The following is a 12274-nucleotide window of genomic DNA, read 5'->3' on the forward strand; positions in this document are numbered from 1 at the left end:
AGAGGGAAGGAAGAGGGAGGAGTAAGGAAGGAGTAGGGGGAATGTAAGGAGTAAGGGGAATGTAAGGAGGGTGTCTGGGGAGTAAGGGGAGAAGGAAGGTTTGAGGGGAAAGGGAAGTAGGAGGGGAGTGTTAGAGGGAGAAAGGAAAGTTGGAGGGGGTAGATGGGGTGTATGGAGGATGGAAGGGTTAGGTGGGGTTGTGAATGATGAGTTGTGTTTCCTTTTTCTGTTCGTTTTATTCCCTTTTTCTTTTTTTTTTCTCTTTTCTTATAGTGAATACCCTGTATATAAATGATTGCAAATGGAATGTGAAAATTGAATAAAATATATTTTAAAAAAAAAAAAAAAAAAAAAGAAAGAAAATAAGCCCTCCCTAAAATATTTAATCACATGCGCAGCCGGTCCCTGCAATTTCCGGGGGGGGGGGAACATGCCCCATGCGCCCCACATGCACCTCTCATCCACGTGGAATGGCCCCATGGAAGCCGCTACCGCAATCCCCAACTACCATGCCCCTTCACTTAGTGACGGTTGCAAAAAGAACAACAGGCCCTGAGATGCTAGGGCTGGCAGGAGTGTGCCAGAGAGAGAGACAGAACTTCCGGCCCTTTCTGGATCATCTTATCCACAGGCCACTGGATGAGATTATGGGGCCTCCTGCACCTCAAAAATAAGAAGGTCTCCCCCAAAATAAGGCCAAGCGCTTATTTCGGGGGTCAAATGAAAATAAAGACGCTGTCTTATTTTCAGGAAAACACAGTTATCAAAATTCAGGTGCTTGGCAACTGACTCACTTTTATGACGGTTGCAACGTCCCATGGTCATGTGATCCCCATTTGCGACCTTCAGACAAGCAAAGTCCATGGGGAAGCCAGGTTCACTTAACAACCATGTGCCTAACTTAACAACTGCAGTGATTCGCTTAACAATTGTGATGAGAAAATTCATAAAATGGGGCAAATATTCACTTTAACAACGGTCTTGCTGAGCAAAGGATAATTCTGGGTTCAATTGTGTTCATAAGTCAAGGACTATCTGTTTTGAACATGCAATTACATTAATTTTATTTATAATTTTATATAGTTTTTATATAATTGTATGTAGGGGTTTATAATATAAATGACCATAATATAAATAACAATAATAATAATAATCCTATAGATTATCCTTATAAAAGATACTGTATTTTCTATTCAATACAGTTTATTTTGTTCTTCTTTATTTATTAAATTTGTATGCCCTCTGTTTGACTATTGAGTGTCTCTGGACTTTGCCTTCGAGCAACAGTTTATCCTTTCAAGTTAACCCAAATACTCAGTAAAATATTGGGGGATTCTGAGAGTTTAAATCCACATTGCTTAAAAGTTCCCAAGTTTGAAAAATACTGATTTGAATTATGCAAGACAGGGAATCCTCGACTTACCACCATTCATTTAATGACCATGCGAATTTATATTGGAATACATTGAGGGGGAGAAGGAATTATGAGTAGTCCTCAGACTTATGACCATCACAGCACCCCCTGCAGTGATGTGATTGCCATTCAGATGCAATTGATCCTTGCCATTCTGGCAAGCAAAGTCACTGAGATTTGTTGAAAAACGATGTGTTTTGTTTAACAACTACAGTGATTTGCTTAACAACCGTGGGGAAAATGTCATAAAACCGGGCATACTTGAATCTACTTTAGTCTTCTTTCTTGCATCATCAATCTGGAGACTTCAGCTCAAGGCAAAGTCAGAACTCCAGCAAGTCAGCAGCTTGTCAGGTACACAGGTATTCCTCAAGTTACAACTTAACATTTGTTTAGTGGCTAGGGATGAGGAGGTGTAGTACGGTAGCATTCAGAAGACCCCCAACCTCCCCCACTTGAGTTTCCAGTATTACTTACACATATTCAGCTGGCGGACGAAACTGGCCATGTTGTTGTGCTTGAAATATTTGGGCAGGACTTCCTTGGCAAACTGACTCTGATCGAAAACATGGAAGCTGGTGCCATTCTGAAAGGGAAAATAAATAAAATAAAGCAGTGGTGATAAGGTGGCAAGCTGAACCAAAGTAGGCCTCAAGCCTGAACCAAACTAGGGCTTCATGTTTATTAAGCTTTAACTGTTCATATAGAAATTGCAAGGTTTGCTTTTAGGACATAGTGTGGTTAGACATGGGTTAGAAGGAAGACTGCACATGAAATATGCTGAAGCGAAGCATTTATTTTAGCCTATTTGTTGGCTTGGCTATTAATCTGTGTGGTAGACACATATTGTTAGTTCCTCAAAATACAAGCTATGTATATCCGTTGGCTGACCTATGTATTATGACATCCTGTAAACATACTTTCTGTAACTCAAGGGCAAAATCTTGAGGGGTGTTTCCAAAACTAACAGATGGCTTTAGCTGAAAGTGATAAACTATATAAAGAATTTTCTGACTTTCACTCATGGTTCAGGCCATTTATTCTGAACCTGTGCAAATAAACATTTCCTTCTCTGAAGAGCTGGCTTGCGTGTCCCGTCTTTTCTACAACAGTGAAATTCAAAAATTTTCCCTACTGGTTCTGTGGGCGTGGATTGGTGAGCGTGGGTTGGTGGTCATGTGACTGGGGTGGGTGTGACTTGGTGGTCATGTGACTGGGCGGGCAACAAGCAGGAACCTCACGGAGTCCCAGAGAGCTCAAAAACAAACTATCACGCTTGACACAAAAATAACACAAAAGCTGCCCAACTGACTCCCACACATTGCAAAAGCAGGTTGACTTCACACACAAAAAATGTTCCTACAATTGTGCGGCACAGCTGATTTTCACAGCTGATCGTCGGAACCTTTTAAAAAAACTTTTTAAAGCATTTTTTTACTACCAATTCGGGCATTTACTACCGGTTTGGGTAATACTAAAAGTATTAGATGCTCCTTCAAAACCCACTGTCTCGGGAGGCGGGGCTTTATGTCACTACAACACAACATGCAATCTTGGGGCTCCAGGATTGCTGTCGATATATCTGTTGCTGGACAATCCTGTTTGGATCTAAACAGTTCTGAAGGAATGGTGATAGAGAAGGGCATGTCCTGCTGATCTCAGGGGCATTGCAAAGCCTCTGATTGATCCAGGGAAAGCTCTTTTTGCCAGCTACAAGAGAAGCAGCCATGGCTGCAGAAGGTTGGGACAAGCCCCTGAAATGGAAGCAGTATAGGAGAGACAGTGTGTTGAAATGGTAAGAAAATTTTTTATTATTAGAGAAAAGAAAACCCAAAAGACAGAGTTAAAATAAAATTGAAGACAGAAGGAAACAAGCGGCGAATTAATCCTGGTTTAAAACTATCATGTTATCTTTTCCACTTTAATTTTGTTTGTTTTCTATGGACTTTTTACAAATGCCTCTTACTTTTAAACTGGACTGGTCTTTTTTTTCCTTTCTTCCTCTATACTTTTCCCATTTTTTGTATTAGTGGATTAAAAGCCTCTTTCCTCACAAGGCTTGGCTGAATCATAATCTTTAACATTTTTTTTCTCTTCCGGAGTTTGGAACATAGAAAAGAGAGGCAAAAACAGAGGGAAAAGATGTAACACTGCCATCTAGAGGCTAGAGGCTTGGCAACATCTGGTATTACAAAGCTATTGGCTTTGTTTACTGAAAGGGTCAGTGGAAAACGTTTTGTTTATACAGGTGTTTCTTTGAAGGAAAGAGAAAGCTTTGACCTGAAAAACTTCACTGAATTTGTTTAAAACATAGCAAAAGCCTTGGATGTTTTAGTGGCGGTGTTTATATCTTGGAAAAAATGGCACAATATGAAGAAGAAAAGGAACTAACATTGCAAAAATTTATGTTAGAAATTCAAAAAGTCTTAATAATGACAGAGAGAATTGAAAAGAGACTTGAAATTATAGATCAAAATACAGAAAGTACAGAGGGAAGAGTTGCAAATATTTATAAAACAATGATGAAATTTGAGGACAGAGTTCAAAAAAATCACAGACATATGAAAGAGATAAGAAAATTGTTGACACTGACAGCAAATCCAGTGCGGAGGGAAATGATAAGTGTGAAATACGGAAAGGAGAGATCGATGAACTGAATCTCTATCTCAGATGTCAAAACATAGATGAAGAAAGGGGAGAAAATTTGGCAAAAACAATGAGAGTAATTTCGGCAGAAGCATCAGTGATAACAAAAGCTGATGAAAGGAACAGATGGAGGGCTTTGAATCCTTATATCCAATGAACAACAAATTGTCAAGAGAAGTCCACATAAGACTTATCAAGAAAACACTTAGAATACAGATCCTATAAATGGCTAGAAATATTGGACTGCACTATTTCTGGAAGGATACAGGATGATGAAATGAAATGTCACAATAAAATTTAGTTAAATGTAATTAAACTTTGAGTAGTATGTATAAGATAAAGAAATAATAGCTATAGTCAAATAAATAATCAATATTGATAATAAACCATTTATATATACTAGATTGATAATATGAAAATTTATATGAACTATAAGTGAGGATGATGGAGATGATGTTGAAAAGCCTTTTTATAAAAGATAAATAATTCTATATAGAATAGAATATAAAGATGTAATATCATTGGATGATTTCAGGATGATGTAATGAAATGCCATAATATAAACTTACTTCAAATTTAATATGCCTCATATAAAAAGGATGTAATAATAGCTATGCTTAATGGATATTTAACAATTATAACAATTTGTATACATGTATAATAGATTGATGATACTAATAATGGAAAAACATGGAATTGAAAATTATTAGACAGTTATTAATGCTAAAAGAATAGAATGATTTAGAATAGGATGTAAAAAATTCTTTATTATTGGATATATTGAAGATGATATAATGAATCATTATAATATAAATGGATACCTATTTAAAATACCTTGTTTAAAATGGAAAAACAATAGTGATAATTATACAAATGAAGTATAATAATAATGTCTACAAAGAAATTTGATTGACAATATGTGATTTTTGATAAAGCTCAAGTGATGACTATGAAAAGGACGCAGAAAGACCTTGTAACCAATCGACACACTGTAGGCAGTTGAAGAGGTTTTTATGTTATATGTTTTGTGTGTTTGTGTTTGTTTGAAAATAAAAATTTGATTTAAAAAACAACAACCACTGTCTCCATCGATGGGGAAAAAAATGTCATTTTTTGGCAATAATATGGGAATGATTAACTGTTGGATTTCTTCAGGGTACCAATTTCATTTCCCAGGGTAAACTACAATCCTGAGAGAGAGAAAAACCAAGTCTTACTAACCCTGATTAACTTTTACAGGACTTAGTCAAGGTTGGTTGATGCTAGACTCTCCTCAAAAGACCTCTGTAAGGCCCTGTTTCTGAACTTTGGCAATTTTAAGATGAGATCATGCATTCTCTCACTATCTCACGCCCCAAAATTATTTCCAACAACCTGGTAAAAGTAAAGTCTTACACGTAGGTGAGAAAAACCAAAAGGACACATGCAGATTGGGTGAAACCAGGCTTAATAGCAGCAACTGTAAGAGGAATCTTGGAGTCTTAGTGGACAACAAGCTAAATAGGAGCTAGCCATGTGCAGCGGCAGCCAAAAAAAGCCAATACAGTCCTAAATTGCATTAAGAGAGGGATACAATCGAGATCAAGGGAGGTACTAATACCACTCTATAAAGCCTCAGTAAGGCCACACCTAGAGTACTGCATCCAGTTTTGGTCACCACACTATAAAAAGATGTTGAGACTCTAGAAAGAGTGCAGAGAAGAGCAGCCAGGATGATGAGGGGACTGGAGGCTAAAACATAAGATGAATGGTTGCAGGAACTGGCATGGCTAGTCTAGTGAAGAAAAGGACCAGGGGAGACAGGATAGAAGTCTTCCAATATTTGAGGGGCTGCCACAGAGAGGAGGGAGATCAAGCTATTTTCCAAGGCACCTGAAGGTCAGACAAGGAATAATGGATGGAAATTGATCAAGGAGATTCAACCTGGAAATAAGGAGGAATTTTCTGATAGTGAGAACAATCAACCAATGGAACAGAAGCTGCCTTCGGAAGTTGTGGGAGCTTCATCACTGGAGGCTTTCAAGAAGAGACTGGACTGACATCTGTCAGAAATGATGTAGTGTCACCTGCTTGGGAGTGGGGTTGGACTAGATGACCTCCAAGGTCCCTTCCAACTCTGTTAATCTATTAGTCTCTTTTCTCCAGATTCCCAAATTTTAACTTCTTGAAATATACTTTTCAGATCTCAAAAAATAGATTTAACTGATTTTTTTTCTTTCACTTCAAATAATATAGCTTAAAACATTTATGTGGATGATATAAAAACTATGTTCAGATCATCTTTATATGCCCAGGAAGTTTTTTCCAGGATTTTTTCTGATCCAACGTTTTCTGGAAAAGCCATGTTTTCACCAGAGCTGGCATACTGGGTGACAGTTCAGCAACTCTGAAGGCTGATAAATTCAAAGTCTGACAAAGGTTTTCCCAGGCATGGCGGTTATCAGATTGCCCTGCTGGATCACCCCAAGGGCTGAGTCAGTCCATCATTGTGTGTCAGAGAGTAGCCAGCACATTTGTAAAGCTCACAAGCACAGCCAGGAGGCCAGGCCAACTGTGGCTCCCAGCCATTGATCTTCTTTTATTGGAGATGACAGCCATCATAGTTCGCATCTATTGATAACCCTGGCTCTTCTGCAATTCATCTAAATGTTAGGATGATAGCAATAGCAATAGCTATTTACCGCTTAGTTATATACCGCTTCCCAATGCTTTACAGCCTTCTCTAAGCAGTCTACAGAGTCAGCTATTTCTCCACAACAATCTGGGTCCCCATTTTACCTACCTCGAAAGGATGGAAGGCTGAGTAAGTGGAAGGAAGGAAGGAAGGAAGGAAGGAAGGAAGGAAGGAAGGAAGGAAGGAAGGAAGGAAGGCAGGCAGGCAGGCAGGCAGGCAGGCAGGCAGGCAGGCAGGCAGGAAGGAAGGAAGGAAGGAAGGAAGGAAGGAAGGAAGGAAGGAAGGAAGGAAGAACGGACAATAGCAATAGCACTTATATACCACTTCACAGTACTTTTACAGCCCTCTCCAAGCGGTTTACAGTCAGCCTATTTGCCGCCAACAATCTGGGTCCTCATTTTACCTACTTCAGAAGGATGGAAGGCTGAGTAAGTGGAAGGAAGGAAGGAAGGAAGGAAGGAAGGAAGGAAGGAAGGAAGGAAGAACGGACAATAGCAATAGCACTTAGACTTATATACCACTTCACAGTACTTTTACAGCCCTCTCCAAGCGGTTTACAGTCAGCCTATTTGCCGCCAACAATCTGGGTCCTCATTTTACCACTTGGGAAGGATGGAAGGCTGAGTCAACCTTGAGCCGGTCAGGATCAAACTGCTGGTAGTGGGCAGTTAGCCTGCAACACTGCCTTCTAATCACTGTACGTTATGGATGGATGGATGGATGGATGGATGGGGAAGCGAAAGAGAGGGGAAGGGAAGGGAGGGAGGGAGGAAGGAAGGAAGAAAGGAAAATAGCAATAGCACTTATATATTGCTTCACAGTGCTTTAAACTGTGTAAACTGCTATACACTCTGTAAGCGGTTTACAGAATCAGCCTCTTGCCCCCCACAATCTTGGGTTCTCATTTTACTCACTTTGGAAGGATAGAAGGATGAGTCAATCTTGAGCCTTTGCTCAGAATCAAACTGCTGGCAGTGGGTAGAATTAACCTGCAATGCTGCATTCTAACCACTGCACGTCATGTATGTATGTACGTACGTACGTACGTACGTACGTATGTATGTATGTATAGGGAAGGGAAGGAGAAAGGAGGGAGGGAAGGAAGGGCAATAACAATAGCCCTTAGACTTATATACCACTTTACAGTGCTTCACAGCCCTCTCTAAGCGGTCTACATAGTCAGCTATTTCTCCACAACAATCTGGGTCCTCATTTTACCCACCTCCGAAGGATGGAAGGCTGAGTCAACCTTCAACCTTTGGTCAGGATTTAACTGCTGGCAGTGGGCAGAATTAGTCTCCAGTACTGCGCTCTAACCACTCCGCCATCCCGGCTAATGATGGAGAAGCCTATTGCACAAGGCTGAGGGAAGGAGAAACTGGGATCATGAAGGTGGAGGAACAGGATCAAGGATGAACAGCTGGAGAGGATTACTGGAAGAAGGACAAGGTGGTAGAACATCTGTTCCACCAGATCCACTCAACTTACAGGCATCGGATTTAAGTAGCAAAATAAGTAATTTCTAATCTCTCGAACAGGACAGGGAGGAAAACATGTTTATGTTCCTGTTTCAGTGGAAGTGTTACCAAGACCACCCCTCACTGAACAACAGAATAACGGAGTTGGAAGGGGGCTTGGAGGTCTTCTAGTCCAACCCAAGCAGGAAACCCTATACCACTTCAGAAAAATGATTCTCCAAATCTCTTCTTTAAAAACCTCCAATGTTGGAGCACCCACAACTCTTTGCTCCAATCTCCAGGTCCCTTATTTGAGGGGGGGACACTTTGGGGCAGTGGCAGGTGCAGTTCCCCAATTCAATTTTTGGACTGCATAGACCTCTGTCCTCACACACCTGGTGTGGTAAGGGATTGCAAAGAAGCATCTTGCCTTCCAGGTGAGATGGGGACAAAAGGGAATTGACCCAGAAGGGAAATCCGGTTCAGTCTGGTTCGGCCAAACCAGTAGGGACGATTGTCCTTCGTTCTGCAAACCAGAAGTAGTAAAACAAAAAAAAGCTTCCGAGCATCACACGGTTGAGCTGTGAGCCACACAATCATAAGAAGCATTTTTTTTTCCTGCAGGTTTGGGCAAATAGGCAGGTAAAAAATGCTTTAAAAATCGGTGAGTGCAGTGCTGCAAAAGAAAAAAGAGAGGGGGGAGGGGAAAAAGGAGAGGGAGGAAGGACCACAAACCTGGCACAGCAATCCAGGGCTGGAAGGGACCTGGAGGTCATCTAGTCCAACCCCCTGCTCCAGCAGGACATTGTTGAAGTTTCTGTCTTTTGATCCCCAGTCACATGACTACATAACTATGCCCATCCAGTCACATGACCCACCACCATCAAGCCATGCCCACAGAACCGGTAGGGAATTTTTTTTAGATTTCACCCCTGAATTGACCTCAGAAATGCTGTAGGTAATAACTGGGGCTCCAGGTGGTCTTTTTCCTCTTAGAGAGGTAGTCCCATAGGTGCTTCAGTTAGAACAGAAAAATATTCTTGGGCGAGTTCAGAATTATTTCTATTAGGCATCATCACAGATGGCTATGATAAACGAACCATATACCTAATATTACACATCCTGGCTGCAGTAAGAATGGGGTATGTGCAGCAGTGGAAGAGTGAAAATACCCCTTCAGAGGAGGAGAGAATAAGGAAGTTACTAGTCTGTGCAGAAATGGATAGACTAATGTTAAAAATAAAAGACAAAGGAGAGACAAGCTATTACGACACATGGAACAGATTCTATCAATGGTTAGAAACACGAGGTGGAAGTCGGAATACGAAAAAATTAGGGTGGGGCGGGGATGAAATCCTCCCAGTTCGGTCCAGTTTGGCTGAACTGGTAGTGACGATTTTCATTGGTTCTGCAAACCAGTAGTAAAAAAAAAAAAAAAAGCTTGCAAGGATCGCGCACGCAATCGTCGGAAGCTCCCCCCCCCCAACTTTTTAAAGCATTTTTTTCCCTGCTGATTCTGGCAAATAGGCAGGGAAAAAAATGCTTTAAAAAGTGGGGGGAAATGGCCACGCCCACCCAGTCACATGACACACACACATACCAAGCAGAACCGGTGGGGGGGAAAATAGATTTCACTACCGGGGTAGAGGGACCAGGAATGAGATCATATACATATGCATCATGATATTAGAATGGCATAGAATGAATTTAATGGTCAAAAATAATTGCACATCCCTAGCACTGTTTAAGTAGCATAGATGTTATTTGTTTTCACTTTGGATTTTATGAAAGTGAAATGCCAGAACAATCACGGTGTGTTCACTATACTTATACGTAAATAATAAAAATATATTAAAAAAATTATTCTTGGATGAGAAGCAAAACATTTTTAAAGGGGGGGGGGGAAACAAGGAAGTCCAGTTGCCTTTTTGGAAAGACAACTTTGGGCCAACCATGACCTGGATGATTGAGAATCTTCATGGACACCTGGGACAGATGGACTTTCCTCCATTGAGTGGACACGAGGGGAGCTCTTGCCCAAATGGAAGAACCTGATCTCAGCTGAGAAGACATCATCTTCATCCCACCAGAGCAAAAGGGTCGGGTGGGATGCTGCCCAAAAGAGATGGATCTTGAATGAACCAACTTACTGCATCCTGGGGTTCTACCACAAAACCGCGGACGACAAAATCGCGGTCGACGAAAGCGCGTATGTGACGTCATCACAGCGCGACGGAAAAGATCGAAAAATGTAAAAATAAAGTGAAAACCTTACCGTAACCCCCCCAAACCTAACCCTAAACCTAACCCTAAACCTAACCCTTAACCTAACCCTAAACCTAACCCTTAACATAACGAAAAACCTAACGCTAACCCTTAACCTAACGCTAAACGTAACGCTAACGCTCTAACCCTAACCCTAACCCTTAACCTAACCCTAACCCTAACCCTTAACCTAACCCTTACCTTTATGTGAATCGGCTTGCTGTAATTTAATTTTTATTTCAATTTTTCGATCTTTTTCGTCGCGTTGTGATGACGTCACATACACGATTTCGTCGACCGCGGTTTTGTGGAACGCGGTTTTGACGGGTCACGCATCCTGGACTTTCCCAGACAGGTGAAGGACCAGCATTGACAAGCTCAACTTGTCTAATTTGTATGCACAGGTAATTCTCGACTTAGGAGAGGGGTCGGCAACCTTAAACATGCAAAGAGCCATTTGGAATCATTTCCCACTGAAAAGAAAACACCAGGAGCCACAAAACCGTTCCGGTGCCGGACTACCGTATGTTTCGGAGTATAAGACGGACCTCTTTCCCTCAAAAAAGAGGCTGAAAATCTAGCATTTTTTGCCTCCTGAAACCCTGGGTTTCAGAGGGCAATTTTGTCCCCCCCCCCCGACCCCAGGAACATTCTATGTTTCCTAATGCCCTTTTTTTTGCTTGTTTTTGCCCTCCCCCAAGGACACGCTACAAACCTCCTAAGGGGGCTTTCACGAAAAACGGGCCATTTTTGGGAGGTTTGCAGAGTGCCAAAACTTTTTTTTTTTTTTTAAATTTGCCTCTTCAAAACCTTGGTGCGTCTTATACACGGGTTTCTGACCTCTGACTCAGCACCACAGTTGTAACTAGAATTTCCATTGGCAAGCAAAGTGGATGTTAAATGAGCCATGCCTGATTTTATTTTTGCCACAGTTGTTAAGCGAATCATTGCAGTTGTTAAGTAAGTGATGCCCTGGCAAGTCAATTTGGCTTTTGCCAATGGAGATTGCTTGTTAGAAACTGATTGGGAAAGTTGCCGATCAAGTGACCCTGCCGAGTACCCAAATTTTGATCACCTGATTGCAGGATAGGTTGTAAGTGCGAGGATCAGACGCAAATCACTTTTTTTTCAGTGCCATTCTAACTTCAAGCAATTGCTAAATGAATGGTTGCAAGGTCAAAGGCTACAGGTACTATTAGATATGTGGACTTTGTGTTCCTAGAAATCTCAAAACTTAATCATGCTGGTTGGGGAATTCTGGGCATTAAAACCTACGCATAAGGAAGACAGCCAGTTAAGGAAGACTGGCTAAAAATGTCATCTACGGGATTCCATGGTTGAGTAAGCAGACACCTGGTCTCTGAAACTGAGCAGCCCAGGTATGTAGATTTGGTAGGGCAGATTTTTCTCCACTGACCAGCAGTTTTCCATTCCATTTTAATGACCCCATCATCCCTCGTGGGGTGGAGTCTGGGCAACTGAATGGACTAGCAGAGTGTTTTAATGGCCGGATGCCCTTCCCTGTTGCCAATGTGGAGTTTTGTTCAGCAGGTACATTCTCAAGTATGCTCAAAGAGAAGAAATACCTGCCTCTACCTCTTCTAGTCCAACCCCCTGCCTAGGGAGGACTAGAAGACTGTTTCAGACAAATGGCTATCCAACATCTTAAAAACCTCCAGTGTTGGAGCATTCACAACCTCTGGAGGCAAGTAGTTCCACTGATTAATTGTTCTCACTGTCAGGAAATTTCTCCTCGGTTCTAAGTTGCTTCTCTCCTTGATTAGTTTCCACCCATTGATTCTTGTTCTACCCTCAGGT

The 12274-nt window shown here is 41.3% G+C and overlaps 1 protein-coding gene across 2 annotated transcripts in view; it reads right to left on the reverse strand.

The window, feature by feature from the left end:
* The window catches only part of HSF4 (heat shock transcription factor 4), a 39620-nt gene that overhangs the window by 23468 nt on the left and 3878 nt on the right, over nucleotides 1–12274 (reverse strand). For both annotated transcript variants that reach the window (XM_087728659.1, XM_087728658.1), the window contains exon 2: nucleotides 1892–2000. In XM_087728659.1, coding sequence (XP_087584785.1) covers nucleotides 1892–2000 — 109 coding nt within the window. The remainder of the gene's footprint in view (nucleotides 1–1891; nucleotides 2001–12274) is intronic.

Source organism: Thamnophis sirtalis, unplaced genomic scaffold (genome assembly GCF_051295495.1).
Source record: "Thamnophis sirtalis isolate CommonGarterSnake01/CBP01778 unplaced genomic scaffold, rThaSir2_p1.2 scaffold_14, whole genome shotgun sequence".
Taxonomy (NCBI): domain Eukaryota; kingdom Metazoa; phylum Chordata; class Lepidosauria; order Squamata; family Natricidae; genus Thamnophis; species Thamnophis sirtalis.